Raw genomic sequence first — 23,586 nt, 5'->3', positions numbered from 1 at the left:
CTGTGGGGGGTGGGATTGGCCACGGAAGAGCCCTTGGGGCCACAGTCCTTGTCCCTGCCTGGGTGCCCGGGCCGGGAGCTCTGCGGGCATCGGGCTCTTGTGCTCCCGAACGAGAGCACCCGCGGGAGCAGCCTGGCTGTGAGCTGGGCAGCTCTCCGGGTGTGAGCTGGGCACCTCTCCGGGTGTGAGCTGGGCAGCTCTCCGGGTGTGAGCTGGGCACCTCTCCGGGTGTGAGCTGGGCAGTTCTCCGGGTGTGAGCTGGGCAGCTCTCTGGGTGTGAGCTGGGCACCTCTCCGGGTGTGAGCTGGGCAGCTCTCTGGGTGTGAGCTGGGCAGTTCTCCGGGTGTGAGCTGGGCACCTCTCTGGGTGTGAGCTGGGCACCTCTCTGGGTGTGAGCTGGGCAGCTCTCTGGGTGTGAGCTGAGCAACTCTCTGCTCCCCGGTGCCCACTGCCACGCCGGGTCCTATTTATTTGGAGAGAGGAGTAAATTTCTTTTCCCCTCCAGGAACTGTTGGTCCTGGAGAGAAACCGCATTCCCAGCGTCGTCTCGTCGTCCTTCCATGACCCTTTTCCTCCGCTCCCTGGCACGGGGTCCTACAGACTTCGTTGAAGGCTTTTGATCCCTTTTGATTCGGCGCTGCAGCGAGCCATGGCCTCGGAGAAGCCGAGCCCCGGGCGGCTGAGAGGGCTGGAGTCAGGCTGCGGGGACGAGGGAGGGGGGAGAGGGAAGAAAAATATTGAACTTAGTGAGAAAAGCAGTGAAGCAAACAGGGAAGCCGAGGGGGACGGGTGTTAACTGCAGAGCGGAGGCTGGGAGGGGACAGGGCAGCGTGACCACGGAGTGAACTGTGAGAGCTGTGCGAGCTCCTCCAGGCGCGGGTCCCACAGGCAGTAGGGCACCGCAAAGCTCCAAAAAAACTCCCAAAAAGATCTGCTGGGCCCACGTGTGTGTCACCACCCTCGACTCGGCGCCCCGTGCTTGTCGCAGCTGGCATGTCGCAGCGAGGCACCGCAGGGTGGCCACAGAGACCCCACGGGCTCTGACCCACGCAGGGCTCAGCTCGGCCCCGGGCTGGGAGCAGCCGGAGCGCTCCGGGGCTGCCGTGGGACCTGGGCACCGTCGCTCTCGGTCCTGCGGGACCCCACTCGGGCTCGGGCTCCTGCCCGCGGGGGTCCCGCTCTGCTCCGGGCGGGTCTCCCCCGCTCCTCCACGCCGGTGCCGTCGGGGGGGCCGAGCCGCTGCCCTCAGCGGGGCCGGGGCGGGCCGGGGCGGGCCGGGGGAGGCGCCAGGGCCGGCGGCGGAGCGCGGCGAGCGGGGGAGGCGGCGCCGCCGGAGCCGCCCCGGGGAGCGGGGCGGCGGCGGGCGCGGAGCCGGAGCCCGTAGCCGTGGCCCGGGGCCGGGGCCATGCGGCGGGCGGCGGCGTTGGTGCTGCTGGCGGCGGCGCTGAGCGGCCCCGGGGCCGATGCGCGGAGCTGCCCCGCGCTCAGCCTGGGCTGCAAGTGCGCGGCCGAGCGGGCCAAGGCGGGCGGCGGCCCCGGCGCTCCCCGGCGGAGGGTGGTCTGCAGCAGCGGGGGGCTCCCCGCGCCGCCCGAGCCGCGCCTGCTGCCCGAGGGCACCGTCACGCTGTGAGTACCGCGAGCGGCAGCGTCCGGGCATCCCCCCCTGCCCCCGGCATCTCCCCCGGGCATCTCCCTCAGGGCCGGCATTGCCCCGCGCCCGCTGCCCGGGGCACCCTGAGCGAGACGAGAGCTCACGCGTGGGTGGCGCTGAGCCCTCTCCGTGCGGGAGCCCTCGCATCGCCCCGTGCCCGGCAGATGCTGCGGGGACTCGGGGACCGGGGACGCGGGGTCCGGAGCGCAGTGGAGTTCCTTTTTCCTCTCAGTGAGCGACTCTTCAGGCGCGGAAGGGTCGCTCGGTGCTGCGTAGCGTGGTTTAAATCGCGATAAAGGGGTGTCGCGGCTCTGGGCTGCCGGGGGGACCCCGCTGTCCCCAGGGCGCGGCGGCAGAGCGGGGCTGGTGTGGACGTGAGCTGGAAATGCAGGAAACGGGTTCCTGCTCCTGCTGCCCTCCGCAGCGTTCCTGCGTGCTGGGGAACATGTTTTTGTTTGAAAGTGACTGCTGTCCCTGGAAATATTTACTGAGAGGCCATCAGGAGCGCTTAATGGGTTTGGGGTTTGTGCAGAGGCTCTAACGCTGCTGCTCGATCCCTAAAGGCTCCTCTTCCTCGCGGCCCCCGTGCCGGGGGCTGGGGTTCGGCTGGAGCTGGCAGCCGTGTGCTGCTCGCTGCAGGGTTTATTTATAACTCCAGAGGAGATGTTTGAATTAAAATCTGGATTGGAGGCTGGGCTGGCAGCTCTGCAGCTGGGGGGAGCATGGCTTTTCCCCAGAGCCCATCAGGGTGGCTGTGCTGCCTGCTCAGGCTCCCACCTTGCCCTCCTGGCTGGGGCTGGGGTGGGTGGGATGCTGCAGAGTTGGGTCTGGGGGCTGCCTCGTCCTGTCTGCTCTCACATGCCCAAACCCATGGGCAGTGTTGCCATTGCTCTGGTTTCTCGGGTGCTGCTCGCTGCTTTGGGGTGATGGTGGCAGTGAAAGTGACCCCACTGGCACCACTGTCCCCATTGGAGTGTGGCTGTGAAGGCACCAGTGCTACAGATGGTGCCATGAGCAGGCCCTGAGTGCAACAGCCACACTAAAAGCATAAATTGTCCCAGAACAGCAGCACTGATGGGTGTCTTGGGCTTCCCTTGGTGGGGGACACTGGGGGGCCTCAGGCAGGTGACAGCTGGGCTCTCCATCCCACTTGTGAGCTTTGCTCTTCATGTCTTTCCTCTTAGGGCCCTTCTTGTGTGTCAGCCCCTCGCAAACACCCATGGGGATGTTCAGTCCTTTGTCAGTTTGTGTTTGGGGAGAGCATCCCATGCCACATCCCAGGCCTGCTCCAGTGCCTGCCCAGCTGTTCCCAGCAGGGCAGGGGGTTGTGCTGCCTGTGCTGAGCTGTGCTGGCTCTCTCGGAGGGGCTGGGATGACCGTGCAGAAGCATTAGGGCATTACACGATCCCACTAAAACGTGACATGAAACCTACAGGCGTAGGCAGAAACCTACAAATATGCGGTGACCCTGGCTCTGCTCTCGTGCAGTAAACATGATTTATTCCAAACCCTTTCCAGATGGAACAATCAAAACCAGAGGCTCCGACTTTGGGAGCGTCTCCTGGAGCCGCTGGGGTGCGGGCAGGGAGTGGAGGGGCCCAGGCATGTGGCAAGGGCTGCACGTGCCTTGGGGACATCCTGCTGGGGACAGCCAAATCTTGAACTCTGCGGATGAGCTGGGTGTGAGCAGGGCTCCTACGTGTGCCCCAGGGTGCCAGGTCCCCTCTGTCCCCAAGGTGCTCAGGTCCCCTCTGTCCCCAAGGTGCTCAGGTCCCCTCTGTCCCCCAGGGTTCCCAACACTGCTGTTGCCCCTGCTGCAGGAAATGTGTTTGGGGCAGTGACACTTCAAAGCAGAGCCGTTTTCCAGCACTCATCCGGCCCAGCCTGGAACCAGGAGGGCTCAGCACGGGGGAGGCCTGGCGGGAGGGACGCTGGCCCTGCCCAGGTCCAGCTGTCCAAGCTGGTGACAGACGGGCGGCCAGAGAGGCTTGGGTGGCTGCAGGAGGTCTGTCACCCTGTGGGTCCTTGGTCCCGCCTCCCATTTGGCTTTTCCCACACTCTCTCTTTATTTATCTTCAATTATCGGCCTGCGCTGCAGCTGCTGCGCGTTTGCCCCCCGCGCCTGAGAAATGCGCCCTGGCATTGCCCTGGATGGGCAGGGCAGGGGTGGGGCACAAAGGACAGGGGGTGGGGGATGCCCGTGGCCCAGGGACCTGCCCTGCAGCCACTGCTGGGCTCAGCACGGCCCCAGCGTCCCAGGGGTGGCTGATGGCTGGTGGGGAGTGCCTGCTGAGCAGAGCTGTGCCTCCTCTCCCCTCGTCCCCTCGCAGGGATGTCCAGGGAAGGCTGTGGGTCTGGGAAGGGGGTGATGCTCACACATCCCCTACAGCCCCAGCAGAGCTTTCTCGGTGTGTGCCCACCTTGGTTTATACCCACGTTATTCCTGTGCCCAGCTCCCTGCAGGGAGGAAGGAGGAGTGCCAGCCTCGGCGCTTTGGGCTGTCACCCTGCTCTGACTCGCGGCCCCAGAGGGGTCACCTGGCTGTGTTGGCAGGGCTGCCCCAGCCTCACATCCTGCTCCAGCTAGGACTGGGGGGTTTGGCACCTCTGGGGCCGTCCCTCCAGCGTGGCTGTGAGGTGCTGGGGTGCTGCAGACAGGGATTAAGGAGGCTTTAATCCCCCCCAGCTGACCCCGTGCTAATCGCCCCATGGAAAAAGCGCCACATCCCTAACGAGGGCTGGAGAGGCTGGGCCAGCCCCGCTGTCACACGGGCGGGAGCCCAAACCTCTTCCAGATGTGGAATCCCAGCACAGGCCTCATTTATGTGCACAGCTTGATTGCACTGAAATTACAGATTGTCTGCAGGGAATAGAGGGCTTTGACTTATGACCAATTTCCAGTTCTACTTGAACTCCTTGCTCCAAGGCTGCTCTATCCTGGGCCCTGCAGATGGTTTCTTTCTCAAGCCTTCTTCAGCTTTATTATTTGTTGTTTATTGGGCTGCAGCTCCATCAGGTTTGGGTTTTGCAGGGGCTGCAGGTCGTGGTGCTGCCCTGAGCATCCCGGCCCAGGCTGGCTCGGGAGGCTTCGCCCTCTCTCCGGGGCTTCTTTTTCCTGTGCTAACAAAAGCCGAGGCTTGGAACAATAATTTTCACCATCCGAAATAGCCCGGCATGACGTGAGGCTGGAGGAAACGCCCGGGCACGGTGCAGGGAGGGGAAGAGCCCCCGAGCACCCAAACAATGCAGGGAGGGGGGGATCCCCCAGGGCTGGGCTTCTCCAGCCCCTCCGGGTTGGAAGATGTGGGGTCCCCTCTGGGATGCAAGATCCCCTCTGGGGGCTGTAGGGTCCTTGCTGGAATGTGGGTTCCCCCCTGGATGTTGAGGGCCCCTCTGGGATGCTGCAGACCCCCCCTGGTGTTCCGTGGGGTCCCTCTAGGTTGCTGCGTGCCCCCCACCCTGTGATTCTGCCTCCCCCAGAGCCTTCAGCAGCTCTCAGCGGCCTCGGGGCCCCTCTTTCCCTTCCCGAAATCCCCGTGCAGAGCAGCGAGCCGTGCTCGGGGCGCAGCCCGCGCCGTATCTGCTCCCGGCATATGCTTTGAATTACTGCGCTCGGAGAGCGGAGCCGGGCCGGGTCCCCGCCCCCAGCGCGGCCCCCCAGGAACGCCGCTGCCTTCCCGGCCCGGCCTGGGGAGCCACCGTCTCCCCGCGTCCTTTTTTGGTTGGGTCCAGAGGAAGTTTATTGTTTCAGCAGCCCAGTTTCTGGAGCTGTTATTTATCCAAGTGGATTCCAGCACGCTTGAAAAAACAATCTTGTTTTTTTCACTTTTGGCTCCTCTTTTTGAGATGAAAAAAGAGGAGGAGGAGAAGAAGAAGGGATCTGTATCTCTCTTGGAGCCTCGAGGGCTCCAAGCCCCCACAGCCCTGGCTCGGGGTGGGGGATGGAGCAGGGATGCTGAGCCCCTTCCAGTCCTGCATCCCCGGGATGGGAGGATGCTCCTTGCGGCTGCCCCCGCCATCCCCACCACGCATCCCCCATCGTTTCCGTTTGACTCCGTGCTCCAGTCCTTAATCCCCGCATTGTCCGGAGGGACTTTTCCAGCCGCCGCTCAATTAGCCGATTATTGTCCCCGTGGCCGGGCTGTCCCCGGCAGGATCCCCCGCTCGCCCCCGCCGGCGGGGCCGGAGGGTCCCCGGGCACCGGGCAGGGTGAAGGAGCCGTTCCCGAAGGAGAAGGAAGGATTCTGGAGTGCACGGAAACGCTCAGGCACAGCCGCCTGGGGGTGAGAGGGATCCCCAGCCCTCCCTCCAGGACTGGCTGGGGGTTGCTCCTGCTGAGCTAAGGGGTCCCAGCCCGAGCTGGGAGAAGAGCAACAGCTCCAAAGGCCACGGCTCGGTTTCCATGGCCTGCCGAGCCTCTAGGTGGGTGGGATGGGAGGGCACCGGGTCCCCTTTGCACCCCCAGACCTCGGTGGGTGTGTGGGAAACCACTGCAAGCCCTGCCTGGATCTCCCAGCAGCTCAGCCTCGTGAGCTCGGCTGGCTTGGAGCCCTGCAGCCCCTTCCCCCCAGCGGGTCCCTCCTCCCAGGGCAGCTCTCAGCATTTGAAATGCACTGGGGGGCTCAGGGTCTGTCCCCACAGCTGTGCCCCCAGCGTGGCTCAGGGGCTGCTGGCCTGTGACCCCCGTGGGCTGCGTCAGGGTGGCCTCGTGGGCACAGTGACCCCATTGTGTTTTGGGGGTTCTCAGTTAATGTCCTGTAAGGGGACAGTGCCAAGGACCCACACACAGCTCTGCTGCCTGTGGACATGTGGGAATGGAAAGTGCTGTGGAGACTGATGAGAACTTCCTGGGGAAAAAAAAAATCCCTAAAAAACCCAAACAGAAAGCAATTTGGAACATAATCTCCATGAAAGTAGAGAAAACAAAACAAACCCGTGTTGGAGGATGTGGGTTGTAACTGGGGAGTGCGACCCAGATGGCTGCTGTGGGACAGGGAAGAAAAGAGCCAGGATCTCTACCCAAGAAAAGTTTTACTGGGGAGAAAAGTTTTGGGCAAACTGTCACTGTCAGCACAGCCGGTTGTGCCAAGGCCTCCTTTTAGTCAAGGATCTCTGCTCCTGGGCAGCACCTGCAGCTCAGGGTGCCCTGAGCCGTGCAGGGGTCCCAGCCTTTCTCTGGAGGGGCTCCGGGGGTGGCTTTGCCCCAGGCCAGGGTGGCCCCAGGTAGGGCTGCAGATGCCAGGGACAGCCGATCCTGCTGTAAATCTTTAAAGGCAGAGTTGTCGTGTTGTGGCAGAGATGCAGATGGTCCCGAGGGTCTGAGCGAGCCTCCCCGGGCTCGGCCGAGGGCTGCGGGTCCGGGGCTCCGGTTCTGCCACCACGGCCGCGGCTGCAGCCCCGGCACAGCCCGTGCCCTCTGTTGTGAAATTTCCTGCCGCTGGAATGAAAACCTCTTGGAGCCCTCGGGGACAGCTCGGCCTTGAGCCCCCATCGATGCCGTGGCGGGGAATTGGGGCACGCCACGGGCTAGAGGGGCTGGGCCAGCAGCCACGGAAACATCCCTGGAAGCTGTCCCCTGCCCTGAGAACGTCCTGGGCTGAGCTGGGGCGAGCCGAGCCCCTGCAAAGAGTGGTCCCGACGGGGAGGAGAGGACCAGACACGGCCCTGGCCGTGGCAGCTCCGGCCGCCGGCGTGTGGAAGCAATTTGCAGCCGCCGGGGCCGCCGGACGTTTCCGCTCCCCGCCGGCCGGGTCCGGGGCCCCGCGGACGCGCCGGTGCCCGGTGGCGGCTCCTCATTAGCACAGGATGCGGGGGCAGCGCTGCCAGACCCCGACCCTTCCCTCCCCTCCCACCCAGCCTGCGGGGGGCTGCGGGACCCGCTCGGTCCCGCTCCTGCCCCGAGCCCAGCGCGGCGGCTCCGCGGGCAGCGCGTCCGGAGGGGCCGGGCGGCAGCACACAGCGGCCATTCAGCCGGGCCCGCCCGTGTGTAAACAGCCCCGGCCCGGCCCTCAATGAGCCCTTTCTGCAGCCGCTCCCCCGGCCAGGCCTCCAGGATGCCCTCCCGGCCCGGCTGCCGCCTGCCCCCGCTCCTTCTGTGGGTCGCTTTGCCGGCGCTGGCGTCGCCGGTGCCCGCACGGGAGTTCCGCTGGTCCCCGAGGGCCAGGTCTGGCTCTGCTAATTGGGCTAACGAGCTTTAATGAGTTCCTGGCTGAATCGCCGGTGCTGGTGCCCTCCGTCCACTCCCGTCACTCCGCAAGGGGCCCTTTGGTCAGCAAAAGGTGTAAAATCCCACTGCTGGGAAGCTCCTGGGAGAGCCACAATGACCAGCAGGAGCTGGGGGGCCCCTTGCAGCTGCAAGTCCTTGGGGTGCCCCCTTGGTGCTGGGGTGGGGGTCACCCCCTGGCCGAGTAACTCCTCTCACCAGGGTGATGCCCCAAGAGGCAGCACGGGGATCCCATGGCACTCAGTCCGTGTGGTCCATGGCATGAGGAGCACGCAGAGCATCCCAGCACGGCTCCTGCATCCCCACGTGGCCATGGCATTCCCTGGTCCCACCTGGCCGTGCAGGGGACACCTCCGTGGCCACCACCACAGTGGCACAGCTGGGGCCATGGAGGTCTGTCTATCCCTGCTCCTGCCCTGGGCACCAGGGCACTGCTGAGGGGCTGTGGCAGATGAGGTGATGGGGAAAGCCAAAATCATGGAATAATGGAATTGTTTTAGCTGGAAAAGCCCTGACTACCCCCCTGTCCCTGATGTAGGGACAGAGGTTTGGGCAAAGTTGGGGCTCAGGAACTTTCTCTAATATTCCTTGGAAAGGTTTGTGTTGGAAAAGTTGGGAAATGGAAGAGGTGTTCACAAATGTGAACAACGGGGGGCGGTTGGAAGTGAGTTAAGAGCTGTAATTTTTTAAAAACAATATTCTCAGATTCTCTCCCTCTGCTCTTCCCACAGGCTGCTGAGCAACAACAAGATCACGGTGCTGGAGAACGGCTCCTTCTTCGGGCTGCGGGCTCTGGAGAAGCTGTGAGTGGGGCTCGGGCAGGAGGGTGGGGGGCACTGGAGAGCAGGCTGGGCTTCCAGGGTGGGTGGGAGCACCATCACTCGCCTTCTGCCCCTGATTGCTGCAGCAGGAGCTGCACTGCAGCGCAGAATTTGCCCCTGGCACCCCCGGGCATCGCGGGGACCCCGGGAGCTGCCGGGGGGGCCCCTCCGTGAGGGCCGGTATGAAAAGAGACATTGTCCCCCCGAACAAAGTCAACTTTCTTATCTCTCCATGAAAGGCATCTCTATGGAGGGAGCTGCGAGAAGGGGAGATTTATGGCCCCCATATGGGTTTGATCTGTAGGTATGCAGGCGCAGGGACCGGCACTGAGGGGGTTTTGTTCCCTGCCGTGCCCTGCGAGGGTCTCGTGCATTCCTGCGCTCTGTGGGCTCCCGTGGAAACCCCCACGGGACTGGTTTAGGGCTGAGGGAAGAGCACTCACCTTGGGGACACCATCCCACGTCGCAGAACCCTCCCCAGCAGGGGTCAGGGTGTGGGGTCGCCTCCTGCTCCGGGCACTGCACCCTCGTGGGACACAGGAAGGAGCAGCCAGGGGGACACCTGGGGAGGAGCAGGGCTCCCGTGAGCCTGGGGTCCCCCTAAAGGTCTCCATGTCCTGGGAGAGCAGCTGCCCCAGGTCACCTCCTGCTCACACGGGGTCAGAGGGGCCTGGGGCATGCAGGCAGCGCTCCCCCAGCCATGCCACGCCTGACTGCCCTCGACAGGAGCCATAATTGCTCTCATCGGGTCGCTTCGGGGCCGTGGCGCAGCCGTGCCCCACGGACAGCCCGTGCTGGCACGGCTGGGACACCGTGGGGGCTGAGGGGCCCCTCGCCCCCCAGCCTGGGGCTGGCAAGGCCCCTGCCCACCCTGGCACCCACCGTGGGTGCTTTGGGGTCCCAGCAGAGCGGGGAGAACCCCTTCCCTGGATGTCAGGGGTGCCCCCGCTGACCGCCTCCCCCCAGCTTGGCATCTGCAGTGATTTGTAGCGGCTTAATGAGATTAATGAGTCTGAGCGGGGACGGTATGCGGCGGCTCATTAGCAGAGCCCTGCTTGGGACCGGCCCTGGGGGGATGCGAGGGGGCTCGGTGGGTGACAGCACGGACAAGGATGGGCTCTGTCCGTCCATCCGTCTGTCTGTGCTGGGCTGCAGTGGGTGCACAGGGAGTTGTGGGCTCACTCCAGGCAGTGAATGAGGATGGCTCAGGTCCTTGGGGCCAGGCTTTGCTGCAGTGGGGGTCTCTGTGCCCTCGTGGTGATTGGGGTCCCCATGCACGTGTGCTGCTGGGGTGTCCCCGTGCACACGTGGCGCTGAGCCGCTGCTGGGGGAGGAGGGGGCTCGGGGCCGCAGGAAATGCAAAGGCAAACGCGCAGAGCAGGGAAAAGAGGAGTCTTATCGGAAATCAGCAGCAGCAGCCCTGGCCCCAGCCCGCAGGAGGAAGTGCCTGAGTGAGGAAGGCCACCGCTGGCCGAGCGCCAGCCTGGCTGCAAACCCCTGGGGCCCACAAGGGTCCCCGGCGGGTCCCATCCACGGCTGGTGGTCCTGCAGCACCCAGACCCCCCCAGACCTGAGCCAGGGGCCGCAGATTTGTCACTGGAGATGTGTTTTGGCTGGCAGGGTGTGCTGGGGGTGCCCTGGGGGTGGGAGTCCCTGGGAAACCTGTCTGGATGGGGGGTGGCAGCCCTGGGCAAGAGCCAGGGCGTTTGCAGGACGGAGCTTTGTGGCAAGGGGACTCCTGTTGGTGCAGGAGGCGGTGCAGGTAAGAGCGGAGCTGTTCCTTCAGCACCAGCGCTCACCTGTGCACACCTGCCCGCGCACCTGTCTGCCCCGGCAGCTGCCAGGACGGCTGTCTGTCCGTCCGCAGCGCCGGGAGGGGCAGGCGTGGCAGGCAGGGCTCTTGCATCAGCCGAGAGGGCCGGGATGACTCGGCTGCGTCTCCTCTGCCGAAGGGCCCCTCTCGTGTCTCTGGTGGGACTCCCCCCACACCCCGGCTCTGCTGGAGGGGGTCGCACCGCTCTTCATCCCGGCCGCTGGTTTGCGGCCCTCCGGTGGGGCTGTGGCTCACGGGGTGTCCCCAGGGCTGCAGGCAGAGCAGCAGGAGACCCAGCGAGGAGCTCCGCGGAGACTGCTATAAATAAACACGGGTCCATATGGATCCCATTTCCTCTCCCGGACAGCGCCGGTGCTCAGCAGAAGTTGCCGCTGGTCCCGAGGGTTAGCCAGAGCGGCCGATGCCACCAGTGCTCCCCACTCTGCCGGCAGAGTGTGTGCCTGGCGAGCCCCTGATTAGATGTGCGCCTGCAATTGAGCTAATTGCTCAAACGAGCTGTCGGGGGTTGTGCTCTTATCCCTCACACGGAGATAAGCCGCCAGGACACGGCTGCTCCGGAAGCAATGCAGGGCCGGTGCCAGCAGCCAGTGCCAGCGTGCGGGGATGCCCGATGCTCTGCAGGGCACCCAGGGGCTGGCATCCCCCCGGGAGCAGCGGATGCCCCTTCCCTGCCCCCCTCGGAGAGATAACAAGAGAGAAATGGGGTGGAAAACTGCTCGTGAGGCCCTCGCAGGGGGTGGGCAGCACCTGGGGGGGCCATGGAGGGGATGGGGGCGGGGGTGGCACGGGTGTGCTCATGCCCTCGGAGCTGTGTCTCCCGGAGATGGAGCTCCCTGCAGCACACCCCAGAGCTGTGCCTGTCTCCCCACAGGGACCTGAAGAACAACCTGATCAGCACGGTCCAGCCAGGCGCCTTCCTCGGCCTCCCCGAGCTGAAGCGGCTGTAAGTGCCGGTGCAGCCCCTCGGACCCTTGGGGCTGGCCCTGGGGACAACAGTGGGGACAGTGGGGCATCCCCAGCCCTGATGGCCCCTCCACTCACCTCGCAGGGACCTCTCCAACAACCGCATCGGCTGCCTGAGTGCCAGCGTCTTCCAGGGCCTCGCCAACCTCCTCCGGCTGTAAGTGGCTCCCTGGGGACATCCTGGCCAGCCCTGTCCCATCTCCTGAGAGCCAGGGGGTGTATGGGCACAGCGAGGGGCCTGGGAGATGTCCCCTCTCCCAGCAGCTCCCTGGCCACCTCCATGCCATCTTTCTCTCCTGTCCCACAGGAACATGTCCGGAAACATCTTCTCCAGCCTCCCTCCCGGTGTCTTTGACGAGCTCCCCTCCCTGAAAGTCGTGTGAGTTGGTGTCCTGGGATTTCAGCACCCAGGGTGGGAGAGGGGGGGGTGTTCCCTGCCGAGGGTCTCAGGGCCAGCGGGTGCCCCAGCCCTGCAGTGACACCATCCCTTGCAGGGACTTTGCCACCGAGTACCTGACGTGCGACTGCAACCTGCGCTGGGTGCTGCGCTGGGCCCGCGAGCGGCCGGCACAGATCTCGGAGCGCACGGCGTGCGCCTTCCCCCGGCAGCTGCGCGGCGTGGCCCTGCGAGGGGCGCGGGACGGGCAGCTCCGCTGCGGTGAGCCGGGGCCGGGGCGGGGGCGGCGGCGGCGGCGGCGGCGCGGGCTCACCTGTGTCCCCCGCAGCGGGAGCCCCGGAGCTGCACACCCACCACCTGATCCCGTCGCTGCGCCAGGTGGTTTTCCAGGGCGACCGGCTGCCCTTCCAGTGCACGGCCACGTACCTGGACAACAGCACGCAGATCCGCTGGTTCCACAACCGCGAGCCTGTGCGGGAGGATGAGCAGACGGGCGTCATTGTGGAGGAGAGTCTCATCCACGACTGCACCTTCATCACCAGGTCAGGGATGGGGCTGGGATGGGAGCGGGGATGGGATTGGGACTGGGGTGGAGATGGAATTGGGATTGAGATGGGGACAGAGATAGGTATTGTATGGGAATGGAGATGACCACTTGTGACCACAGAAATCACAGGTGTGTGGGTGCCGAGTGCCGTGGGTGGGCTGCCGAGTGTGGGCACCTTTGGTGCTACATGGCCTGTGTCCCCCTGTCCCCAAGCTTGGGGGATCACTGTGAGGGAGCCCCGCCATGGCAGCCCCTCTCCTGTGCCCACAGCGAGCTCATCCTCTCCAACATCCACGTCTCCGCCAATGGCGAGTGGGAATGCGCCGTCTCCACCTCCCAGGGCAACGTCAGCAAGAAGGTGGAGATCGTGGTGCTGGAGACCTCTGCATCCTACTGCCCTGCTGAGCGGGTCACCAACAACCGCGGGGACTTCAGGTGGGGACTGTGGCAGCGCAGGTGCCGCAGCAGGGGGGACGCACGTGGCTGGTGCCACACGGAGAGCGAGCGGTGCGTGCGGGGGCCTCTGCTCACTGCAGGTGACCGCACGTCTGGTAGCAATTAACAGCACGGCTTTTGAAGGGCTTCCCGTGCCGGCGGCGCAGCCTGGCTCCAGCAGCAGAGGTGTTGGAATTTCTCTGGCACAAGACGAAAGGCTCCGGGCGCCCGCCGTAACCCCGGCGGGGCCCTTACGGAATATAAATTACTGGCACAGTCAATGTGGCCTAAATTAGCGGTGCCCCCCAGTGCCCGCTGCTTCCACCCGCGATGCCGGAGCCGAGCGGGACACGGGGCTGGAGAGGGTGGGGGCTTTTGGGGGAGCACCACGCCAGCCTCCCCTGAGCCCAGGGATGGCAGTGGCTGGCAGAGGGGGCTGCGGTGCCCAGGGCGGAGCTGCACAGGGGCCAGGTCGGGGGAGCAGGCTCGGGGTGGGGCTGCCCCGGGGTCACTGTGTGGTGTCCACTGCAGGTGGCCCCGCACCCTGGCGGGGATCACGGCCTACCAGCCCTGCCTGCAGCACCCGTTCGCCGCGGGGCCGGCGGGCGCGGGCTCGGCGGGCGAGAAGCAAGCGTGGCGGCGCTGTGACCGCACCGGGCGCTGGGAGGACGGCGACTACTCCCACTGCCTCTACACCAACGACATCACCCGTGTGCTCTACACCTTCGTGCTGGTGAGTGGGGGGCCCAGAGGCTCGGCTGGGTTGGAGGGGGCTCAGCTGGTGACCATGGCCATGCCACCCTGCAGATGCCCATCAATGCCTCCAATGCCCTGACCCTGGCTCACCAGCTCCGCGTCTACACGGCCGAGGCAGCCAACTTCTCAGACATGGTTGATGTCCTCTACGTGGCCCAGATGATAGAGAAGTTTATTGGCTACGTGGACCAGATCAAGCAGGTAATGAGCACTGCGGGTGTCCCCTGCCCGCCCCAGTGCAGCCTGGTGTTTTTGGGGCAGAAAAGCATGAATTGGGGTGTTTCCTCGGGGGACGGCGGTAGCTCTTTGCAGAGCTGCTTGCTGTCCCCAGCTGACAGACGTGATCGTGGAGATGGCCAGCAACATCATGCTGGTGGACGACCACATCCTGTGGATGTCCCAGAAGGAGGAGAAGGCCTGCACCAGCATCGTGCGCTCCCTGGAGAGGATTGCGGCCCACACGCTGGGCAGCAACTCCCAGCACATGGCAGTGGTGAGGGGGAGCATGGGCTAGGGCTGGATTCAAAGAGGAGGGCTGGGTGGGGTCTCTGGCCATGCCAGGGGCTCTGTGCCTATGCCAGGGCTGATGATCCCTCCGTGGTGCTGGCAGAACTCTCGCAACATCGCCTTCGAGGCATACGTGGTGAAGCCTGAGAGCTACGTGGGGCTGAGCTGTGTGGCGTTCCAGCGGTGGGACGGGAGCCCGACCCCCCCAGGACGGCCCCCCCCGGCCGAGCGGGGGGCTGAGCCCACGCCCGACCAGCAGCTCAGGCTGCGCTGCACCACGGGGCGCCCCAACATCTCCCTGAGCAGCTTCCACATCAAGGTAGGGGAACGCTGGGGGTCGGGGGGCTGGACTCGGGGGGCTGGGGTCAGCCCCCGCTCACCAGCGACCTGCACCCGCAGAACAGCATCGCCCTGGCCTCCATCCAGCTGCCACCCAGCTTGTTCGCCAGCCCCGCCCCAGCCACGCCAGGGGCCGACTGCAAGCTCCAGCTGCTGGTCTTCCGTAACGGGAAACTCTTCTGCAGCACCGGGAACTCCTCCCGCCTGGCCGACGATGGCAAACGCCGCAGCGTGGCCACCCCGGTCATCTATGCCGGGACCTGTAAGGGCGGCATGGTGGGGTGCCTGGGGTGCCCCGTGGGGCTCCCTGGGGCATTGTGCTGGTGCTCCTGCAGTGCAGAGGCATCCCTGGGGTACTCACGGGGAGGTGGCAATGTTCGTGCGGGATGTCCCCTGTGCCCAGCCCCTCTGGGGGTGCAGGTGGAGGGGCGTCCCTTGTCCTGCTGACCTGTTTTTCTGTGGCTGCAGATGGCTGTGGAGTGGGGAACCTGTCAGAGCCGGTGGCTGTGTCCCTGCGACACCCCGGGGAGGGCACGGACCCAGTGGCTGCGTACTGGAACTTCGAGGTGCTGGGGGGCATGGGGGGCTGGAGCGCCGAGGGGTGCCAGCTGGCTGCCCGTGAGCCCAATGTCACCTCCCTGCACTGCCGGCACCTCAGCAACGTGGCCGTGCTCATGGTAGGTGTGGGACGAGCAGCAGTGAGGGAGTGGTGCCAGGGCAGGGAGCGTGCGGGCAGCAGGAGGGTGGTGGGGGAGTCAGGGGCACAGGGCTGCTGCTGTGGGGTCTGATGGGCTGTGCTGTGCTGTGCAGGAGCTCAGTGGGTTCCCCAGCGAGGCACAAGGCGCTGTGGAGGTGCTGCACCCGGCCATGTACACCTGCACGGCCGTGCTGCTGCTCTGCCTCTTCACCACCATCATCACCTACATCGTCCATCACGGGTGAGCGAGTGTCCAGTGCTGCTGCTCTGGGGGCTGGACTGGGCTGGGTGTCTCTGTGAGCAGCGGGAGCAGCTCCCGAGGTGCCAACAGCCAGGAGAAGGTGTATGGGCATGGCTGTGCAGTGACACGGCCCTTTAGGACAGGGGTTCTCAGGACAGTGAGGAAGCACATTTTCAGGGAATGTGCTGCCCAGCGAGTGGCCCTGGGTTCTGGTCCTTTTCCTGTGTGCAGGAATGTACCTGTACACCCCCTCCAGCCACGCTCCGTGGCCAGGGACGGGCTGTTGGTGCCTCCCCAGGCGCAGGATTTGTGGCTCTCTCGGGGCCGGGCAGGAGCTCACAGGTGCCCTCTGTGCTCTTGCTCTTGCAGCACCATCCTCATCCCGCGGAAGGGCTGGCACATGCTGCTTAACCTGTGCTTCCACATCGCCATGACGGCCGCCGTCTTCGCGGGAGGCATCACCCTCACCGGCTACCGGGCCGTGTGCCAGGCCGTGGGTACCGGGCAGTGCCCAGCCCTGCAGGGTCCTGCGGGACGGGTACCGGGGGCCTGCGGCATCCCCGCCCCAACCGCCGCCTCCTCCCGCAGGTCGGCATCATCTTGCACTACTCGTCCCTCTCCACGCTGCTCTGGATGGCGGTGAAAGCCCGAGTGCTCTACAAGGAGCTGACCTGGAAAGCGCCACAGCAGCCGGACAGGGACACGTCCCAGGCAGCCCCCAGACCCATGCTGCGGTATGGACCCCCCTGCCCCGGCCCTGCAGGAGCACCTCCAGGGGTGCCACAGTCCCCCGGGCGGGACTTGCTTCTCTGGACGAGCCCTTCCCACGCTCTCCCGCGGGCTCCAGGTGTGCGGTGACGCTTCCCCTCCCCGCAGGTTCTACCTGATCGCCGGCGGGATCCCCCTCATCATCTGTGGGATCACAGCAGCTGTCAACATCCAAAACTACCACGACAACAACCCCTAGTAAGTGTTCCTGCTCGACCCTTCCTCCCTCCCACGTGGGTGGCCTCCCTCTGCTGGGGCAGGGAACTGGTGGCACTGGGAATCTGGAGAAGTTTGGGAAAAGATCAGTGAGTTTTTTCCTGAGAGTTATCTATCTCCTGGGGAAAAAATCGTCCAGGCAGCCGGCACAGCTCCACAGAGCCCTGCCATGAGGGCAGGGGTGCCGAGCAGCTCCAGCCCACAGCCCCTCAGAGCTCCTCTCCTCCCGCACAGCTGCTGGCTGGTGTGGCGGCCCAGCCTGGGCGCTTTCTACGTTCCCGTGGCTTTCATCCTGCTCGTCACCTGGATTTATTTCCTCTGTGCTGGGCTCAGCCTCCAGTGCCGACCCTCGCACCAGAAAGACATCCCGGAGCCGCTGGAGCCCCCGCCGCGGCTGGGGGCCACCAGTGACTTCCTGACAGACTCTGGCTCCATCTCGGTGACACTGAACTCGGGGCCACCCTGCCCCGAGGGGGATGGTGTCTACTCTCTGCGGGTGCAGTTCTGGGCTCTGGTGGCCACCCACGCTCTGTACGTGGCCCTGTGGACGTTCGGCGCCATGGCCGTGTCCCAGCGCTGGTACCTGAGCATCGTCTTCAGCTGCCTCTACGGCGTCACCGCCGTGACGCTGGGGCTCTTCATCTTCATCCATCACTGCCTGAGGCGCCGGGACGTGCTCAGCTCCTGGTTCTCCTGCTGCCCGTCGTACCGGAACGCGCTGCCCATGCAGGCCTACGTGCACCCCGGGCTGGGGCCGGAGGACGGCTCGCAGGTCTTCATCGGCTGCGAGCCAGAGGCCGCTCGCTCCGGCGCCTCCTCCTCCTCCTCGCCCAGCAGCGCCGGCTCTGCCGGGGGCCGCTGCAAGCTCACCAACCTGCAGGTAGCCCAGAGCCAGGCGGAATCGCGGCCGCCGCCCTGCCCGGAGCCGGACGCTGCCGACGGGAAGCCCGTCAGGCACACCAGCAACCTGCACGGCCGCAGGAGCCACCGGGGCAGAACTAAGCCGTGCCGGGACGGGAAGCACCACCGCTTGAAAATGCTGCGGGGCCCCTCGGAGCACCCATCCAGCGAGAGCGGCAGCCTCCACAACAGCCACTCCGAGAGCTACCCCAGCGGCAGGACCAGCCCGGCCAGCGGCGGCAGGTCGCGGGTGCCGCAGGACGGGGACGCGCTCCCCAGCCCCTCGGAGGGCAGCGACGGCGGGCGGAGGGTGCCTGACTTCGCCGAGGCTCGCCGGAGGAGCGGCAGCCGGGACAACCTGCGGCCGGGCGGTGGCACCGAGAGGGAGGCGAAGCGCCGCTCCTACCCCCTCAATGTGGGCAGCCACAACGGTGGCCTCAAGGGCAGCAAGTACGACATCAACCTGGCCAGCGCCGACAGCGTGGCCGGCATGAAGACCGGCCTCTGGAAGAGCGAAACCACCGTGTGAAGGTGCGGAAGGACCGACGGCCGCAGCGATTTCCTGCGGGATGGGCGGCCGGAGCCGCTCGGGGCAATCACCTCGTGCACTAGCAGGGATGGGCGGCACAGCCGGGGGCTCCGGTCCCACCGGGCACAGCACGATCCCGGGCCCACCCATCTCCCCGAGGAGGCTCCGAGCTTTCCCGCAGCGGTGCCGGAATTGCAGCCGTGCTTTAATCACTCCTGCATGTCACTTGAGATTGATCCTAAATGCTATTTTATATTCTACAGAGGAAATGTCTATTTTTCAAAGCTATATTATTGAATGTATATATGTATAGACAGAGCTGTAGGTGACGCCAGGGCCCTACTCCCGGCCCCGGGGCAGGGCCCGCCGTGCCACGACTGCAATATTCCCGCCGAGGGACCACTCCAAGTGCCCTTCACGTGCAGGCAGCACAGCCCCAGGATGAGCACACTGCTTCTGGAGAGCAGCTGCTCCCTCTGGAATGTTCCTAGCTGTGCCAGCCCTAGGGGCTGCACCGTGCCAAAGCCATATTGCAAAGCCAAGCACAAGGTAAGAGGAGCCTCAGCTCCAAGGTGAGGTGATTGTCTGCACTGCTTTAATGCCAGACACTAAAATAAGGGCCAGAAAAGGCTCCAGACACTAAATTCACAGCCAGAAAATGCTCCCAGGCCCTTAGAGGCTCAAGCCATGCAGTGGGGTGGGCTGGCAGAACTGTGCTGCTGCCAGGACTGACCCTCTGTGCCAAAGCACCAAAGAACCAAGATGTGGGAGAGGGCCAGAGCAGCTCTGTGTCCTTAATCCAGGCTTCAAGCTCAGAAAATACCTAGGTTTGCTTTTAAGAAGGCAGAGACCGTTCTGGGGAGCAGGGAGCATTCCTGGGAATGCAAGACAACGATGCCAAGGAATTAGGGACCTTCCTCAGATGGTCAGAGAGCTGGAACCTGGACAAGCACTTATTGTTCCCATTGGAAAACAAATTTCCCCTTTTTCCCAGCACACAGGTGAAACAGCCAGGCTGCAGAGAGGCTGCAGCAAAGCAGAGGAGGAAGGTGGGAGCCTGGTGCCTCCCCTGCCCTTTCCAGCCTCCCCTGCCTCATTTTCCCCCGCCTGCAAATAAGTTTAATGACGTAGCTACCTCCGAGGGGTCGTGGGGCTGGCAGGGCCACGAGCCAGGGGAGGAAAAAGCACTTAGTGGGGACTGGTCTCACCTGGGAACCACTCACCCCACGGGGCTGGGGCACCCCTGGGCTTAACCTGCCACTCCCTGCCTGCCTCGGCTTCTCTGCCCAGTTAAATGTTTAAATATTTCATTGTCCCTGGGATTTAACACAGTTTAAACCCTTACTGCAGCTCCTGCAGCCTCCCCAGCCTGGCTGATGCCCCGTGGTTCTATTGCTTGCTGCATTGTGACAGTATTAGAGAAAAAGCTTTGTATTCTTAATTACACTTTGTCTGTTTACAAGCGAATGACATATCAACAGAGCTTCCTGCAATATCCGGGGGGAGGGGAGGGAAATATGCCAAAGAAATGTCTTTAAAGGGGTCTTTTTGCATTTTTATATGAATAGAATGTTTCTAGCAGATATGTTTTGTTTAATATATTAAAGATGTGCCAATCTGCCAAGATCTACTGTGTCACAAATCATTCTGCTGAAGAATGAGAAGTCCAAGGTGAGGCTGCCCTGGAAAACCTGGCACCTGCACTTTTATTTACTTATAGCAGAAATGTAACACGACCTGAAGCAGTCACTCCATAAAAAGCCCCATTTTGGTCCAGCACATGAAGGAGGACACAGCCTGCTCCCTCCCCACAGCCTCATTCCCTCAGGGCGACCATCCCTGCAGCACAACCACTCTGTCCCTGGTGGGCTTCACACTTCTGGTCCCCAAACTGTCCCTCTGGGCCACGGCCACCTTCAGGACCAGGCCTTGGCCTTCCTGAAGGCGTGGATCTCCTCGGGGCTCCGCAGGTACTGCTCGATCTCGCTGTCCGAGATGGGCTCGTCGCCTGTCACAGCCACACCCGGGGCGCTCAGAGCCGCCGCCCGCAGCCTCTTCCTGGGGTGGATGAGGCAGGGGGGGAGCAGGGGCCTCAGGGTGCCCCTCTGCTGCTGCTGCCCTGCCGAGGGACAGCCCTGCTGCTGTGGCACTGCAGGAGAGCTGCGGGGGCCCTGGCCTGGGGAGTCCTGGCCTGGGGAGTCCTTATTCACAGAGTCCTTATTCAGGGAGCCTGGGCCCACAGAGCCCTGGCCTAGGCAGACCTGGCTCACGGAGCCCTGGCTTGTGGAATCCTGGCCTAAGGAGTCCTTATCCAGGGAGCTTTTATCCAGGGAGCCCTGGCTCACAGAGCCCTGGCCTGCAGAGCCCTTGCCTGAGGAGTCCTTACCCAGGGAGCCATTATTCAGGGAGCCCTGGCTTGTGGAATCCTGGCCCAGGCAGCCCTGGCTCACAGAGCCCTGGCCTGGGGAGTCCTTATTCATAGAGTCCTTATCCAGGAAGTCCTGGCTCACAGAATCCTGGCTTGAGGAGTCCTTATTCACAGAGTCCTTATCCAGGGAGCCCTGGCTCACAGAGCCCTGGCAGCCCTGGCTCACAGAGCCCATGCCCAGGCCCGTGTCCTGCTGCTCCTGCCCATCCTGCTGGCTGAAGGCGCGTTTCAGCAGGAACAGCCGATGCTGCAGCAGGTCCCCGATGTGCTTCACCACCGTCTTCTTGTCCAGCTGGAGGCCACGCAGCCAGGAGAGCTGGGAGGCCATTGCCAGCAGGATCTCCAGCAGCTCCCTCAGCCTCAGCTGGGCCGGGGGCGGCAGCTCCACCCCTGCCAGGCGGCAGAACCGCGCCAAGGGGCACGAGAGGCGCGGGCCGGGCCGCAGCGACTGCCAGGCCAGGAACGCCGCGGCCGTCACCACGGGCACGGGGTGCCGCCCGGTCACCAGCCACGTGTCACTGGCCAGCTCCACAATGGCCATGGTCCGGGCCAGCAGCTTCTCCTTGTCCTCCAGGAAGGGCGCAGGGATGCTGGCAGTGGGCTGGACCAGCCGGAAGCTGCAGGAGAAAGAGCCACGGTCAGCAGGAGGGAGCCTCAGGGACAAACACATCTGTCACTGCCACATTTTCTGGAAAAATCCCTTTGCCAGGATTTCTCTCCTGGGAAGCTGAGAAGCCTCAGAGAAAAAGAAAACAATATTATCTCATTTGCTTCTCCTGTATTATGCTGCTTTGGAATGTGGTAGGTGATTGTTTCATTGGTTTCATGTGAATTATTTTGATTCATTGGCCAGTGACGGCCAAGCTGTGTCAGACTCTGAGGAGAGAGTCACAAGTTTTTATTATTATTTTTTAGCCTTCTGTCTGTATCCTTTCTGTATTCTTTAGTACACTTTAGTATAGCATTCTTTAATATAATATAGATCATAAAATAATAAATTAGCTTTCTAAGAACATGGAGTCAGATTCATCATTCCTCACTTCGCCTGGGAACCCTGCAAATCCAACACACACCCTGCTCTGCCATGGCTGCTGCTCGAGGACACCAGGAGGAGTTTCTTTATGGAAAGAGTTCCCAGGCACTGGAATTGCTGCCAGGCAGGGGGTGGCATCCCCATCCCTGGAGGTGGCACTTGGCACTCTGGGCTGGCTGACAAGGTGGGCATCAGGCATGGGTTGGGCTGAATGGCCTCAGAAATCTTTTCCAACCTCAGAGATCTGTGATCCCCTAATCCACAGTGCCTCCCTGAGCACCTCTCTGAGGAGAACGGAGCAGGATGAGAATCACAGCCCAGGCGTGACAAGGGAGGGACAAAAGCCAGCCCAGCCCGAGCACACACACCTGAGTCACACCCCATCCCCTCCACCCAGCCAGACAAACAAGGCTTGCCAAGGGCTGCCAGGGCCCCATCACCTGCTCAGGTGCGTTGTCACCAGGTCTGCCAGGCTCAGGGCGGGCACGGAGAGCCCCAGCTCCCTCTGCAGGCTCAGGAAGACGCTGGCAAAGAGCTCCTGCTTGGCGTAGAGCAGGGAGCACACGGTGCCCATGGTCAGCGGCCAGCGGTGCTGCCGGCACGTCACCAGCACACAGCAACCCCCCAGCAGCTCCTTCTTCTCCAGGCTGACCAGGTGGAAGGCAGGCAGCTGCAGAGCCCTCTGGAAGTAGGACACAGCCGTTTCCTCAAAGGCTGCTGGCAGCTGCAGCACCTTGCAGAGGTCCTGGACCCGCCGGATCCCTGTGGGGAGTCAGGAATTTCTGCTCAGAACCATTTGGAGCAGTCTGAATTGCTGCTGGCATAGTCCAGGGTAAGGAAGCAAAAAGGATCTTTTGCATAATATCTACAGATGTTTTATTCAGCTGTGTGGTGAGATGTTCAGGTCCCAGCACCCACACACAGAGAAAGCACCCACACTCAAAGAAAGCACCCTGTAGCTTTCTCTCCACAGGGACCTGGGACCTGGTCTCAGGGCAGTACAAAGGTAAGGACTAATCAGGGAATAGGGAAGGAGTGGCTCAGGGAAACAGGAACAGGGGAAGGAGCCAATGGGGTCTAACAGCTTTTTGAGGGAAGCTTCTTGTGTCTCCCTAGACCAGGGAATGTTTCCCCAGGGTCTCCACAATTTCCTGTTTTTTATATTATTAACAAAACTTCTCTGAAGGATCAACTGAATCAACACAAAATGACAAAACCAGGCAGCACTCACCCAGCCCGGCACGGCACTAAAGCCCCTCCCAGTCCCTCGGGGCAGGCAGGCACCAAGGGCCCTCCCCTGGCTCAGCTCCAGGGGTTTTGGGCACTTTTTCACGGTTAGAACCAGGTGAAACAAACTGGAGGACGGGGTGAGGAGCTGCTCTTACCTCGCTGCAGGCAGCGGCTCAGCTGCTCCTTCTGGCCAGTGCTCTGGGAATAGGCGACCTCTGGAAAACAGGGGGGGGGTCAGTCAGTCCTGCAGGGAATGCAGGGACACAGACACCTGGATCTGGGGCCAGCAGGTGCCCACAGAACCGGCCTGCAGCGATCAGAACTGTTTGAGGGCGCTGAGTTAGAGCAGCGCGGGTAAAAGTGAGCTCTTGGATCTCCTCTGAGCTCCAGACAGAGCCAGGCAACAGCCTCGGGGCTGCTCTGCTGCACCTGAAGCTTTTCTAAGAGATTTCAATGAGATTTTAATAATCTCTTTTTAACAATAAGAGATCCCTCAGTTTAAATATAAAGCTCATCACCGGCTCCAAGCCAAAACTGGCCGGGAAATGCTGCGGGTGTGCCCTGGGCTGGAAAACCCCGCTGGTGTTTGGGGGGATGCGGCCGGTCTGACCCGACAGCGCCCGGCACAGACACACAGCTCGGAGCGCTTCGCTTCTCGGGCCGGCTCGGAGAGGCCCAAACGAGCTGCGGACCGTCGGTCCTGCACCCCCCGAGCGCGGACGCTCCCGGTTCCGGTACCGCACCCCGCAGATGCTCTTCGTCGGTGTAGGTGGTGGTGAGGAGCCCCTCGGACAGGACGCAGCCGCAGGCGGCACAGACCAGCTGCTGCTGCGTGTAGTGCGCGTCCTCCACCAGCGACTCCGAGCCGCACTCGGGGCACCGGCCCCGCGCCGCCATCGCCACCGCTGCCGCGCTGGGGGAGCACCGGGGCGGGTGCACCGCCAGCAGCCAATAGCAGCGCGGCCCGCCCCGAGCCCACCAATAGCGGAACGGTTGGCGGTCCGCCCCGATTCCCGCCCGGCCGCGCCGCCGCCCCTGCACGCTGCGTTCCGCCCCCGCGAGTTCCGCCGGG

At 63.6% G+C, this 23,586-nt stretch overlaps 2 protein-coding genes across 2 annotated transcripts; one reads left to right on the top strand and one right to left on the bottom strand.

Annotated features, from left to right (window-relative positions):
• Positions 1-1,405: 1,405 nt before the first annotated feature.
• On the top strand, positions 1,406-19,449 carry ADGRA2 (adhesion G protein-coupled receptor A2). The gene is made up of 19 exons (XM_050983029.1): positions 1,406-1,626; positions 8,605-8,676; positions 11,400-11,471; positions 11,577-11,648; positions 11,799-11,870; positions 11,986-12,149; positions 12,217-12,430; positions 12,706-12,870; positions 13,402-13,603; positions 13,678-13,827; positions 13,958-14,119; positions 14,237-14,452; positions 14,533-14,734; positions 14,941-15,149; positions 15,283-15,410; positions 15,780-15,903; positions 15,999-16,144; positions 16,287-16,376; positions 16,629-19,449. The coding sequence occupies exons 1-19, from the start codon at positions 1,406-1,408 to the stop codon at positions 17,821-17,823; spliced, it is 3,876 nt and encodes a 1,291-aa protein (XP_050838986.1). The 3' UTR covers positions 17,824-19,449.
• Positions 19,450-19,495: 46 nt separating this feature from the next.
• Positions 19,496-23,433, bottom strand: BRF2 (BRF2 RNA polymerase III transcription initiation factor subunit). The gene is made up of 4 exons (XM_018922698.3): positions 23,258-23,433; positions 22,670-22,729; positions 21,725-22,046; positions 19,496-20,868 (listed from the first exon to the last, which is right to left on the bottom strand). Exons 1-4 carry the CDS (start codon positions 23,409-23,411, stop codon positions 19,740-19,742), a joined length of 1,665 nt encoding a protein of 554 aa, XP_018778243.2. The 5' UTR covers positions 23,412-23,433; the 3' UTR covers positions 19,496-19,739.
• Between the last annotated feature and the right edge of the window lie 153 nt (positions 23,434-23,586).

The sequence above is a fragment of the Serinus canaria genome, chromosome 22 (assembly GCF_022539315.1).
Source record: "Serinus canaria isolate serCan28SL12 chromosome 22, serCan2020, whole genome shotgun sequence".
NCBI lineage: Eukaryota > Metazoa > Chordata > Aves > Passeriformes > Fringillidae > Serinus > Serinus canaria.
This window is presented reverse-complemented; position numbering and strand designations above follow the sequence as displayed.

Bases quoted from the DNA above. Each gene is read 5' to 3' on its own strand.
- ADGRA2 (XM_050983029.1), top strand. From the start codon at position 1,406: ATGCGGCGGGCGGCGGCGTTGGTGCTGCTGGCGGCGGCGCTGAGCGGC. The intron at 11,649-11,798 runs GTAAGTGGCTCC...CCTGTCCCACAG, and splicing joins CTCGCCAACCTCCTCCGGCT to GAACATGTCCGGAAACATCT. The intron at 14,735-14,940 runs GTAAGGGCGGCA...CTGTGGCTGCAG, and splicing joins GGTCATCTATGCCGGGACCT to ATGGCTGTGGAGTGGGGAAC.
- BRF2 (XM_018922698.3), bottom strand. From the start codon at position 23,411: ATGGCGGCGCGGGGCCGGTGCCCCGAGTGCGGCTCGGAGTCGCTGGTG. The intron at 22,730-23,257 runs GTGCGGTACCGG...CCTGTTTTCCAG, and splicing joins CGACGAAGAGCATCTGCGGG to AGGTCGCCTATTCCCAGAGC. The intron at 20,869-21,724 runs GTGATGGGGCCC...TTTCTCCTGCAG, and splicing joins GTGACAACGCACCTGAGCAG to CTTCCGGCTGGTCCAGCCCA.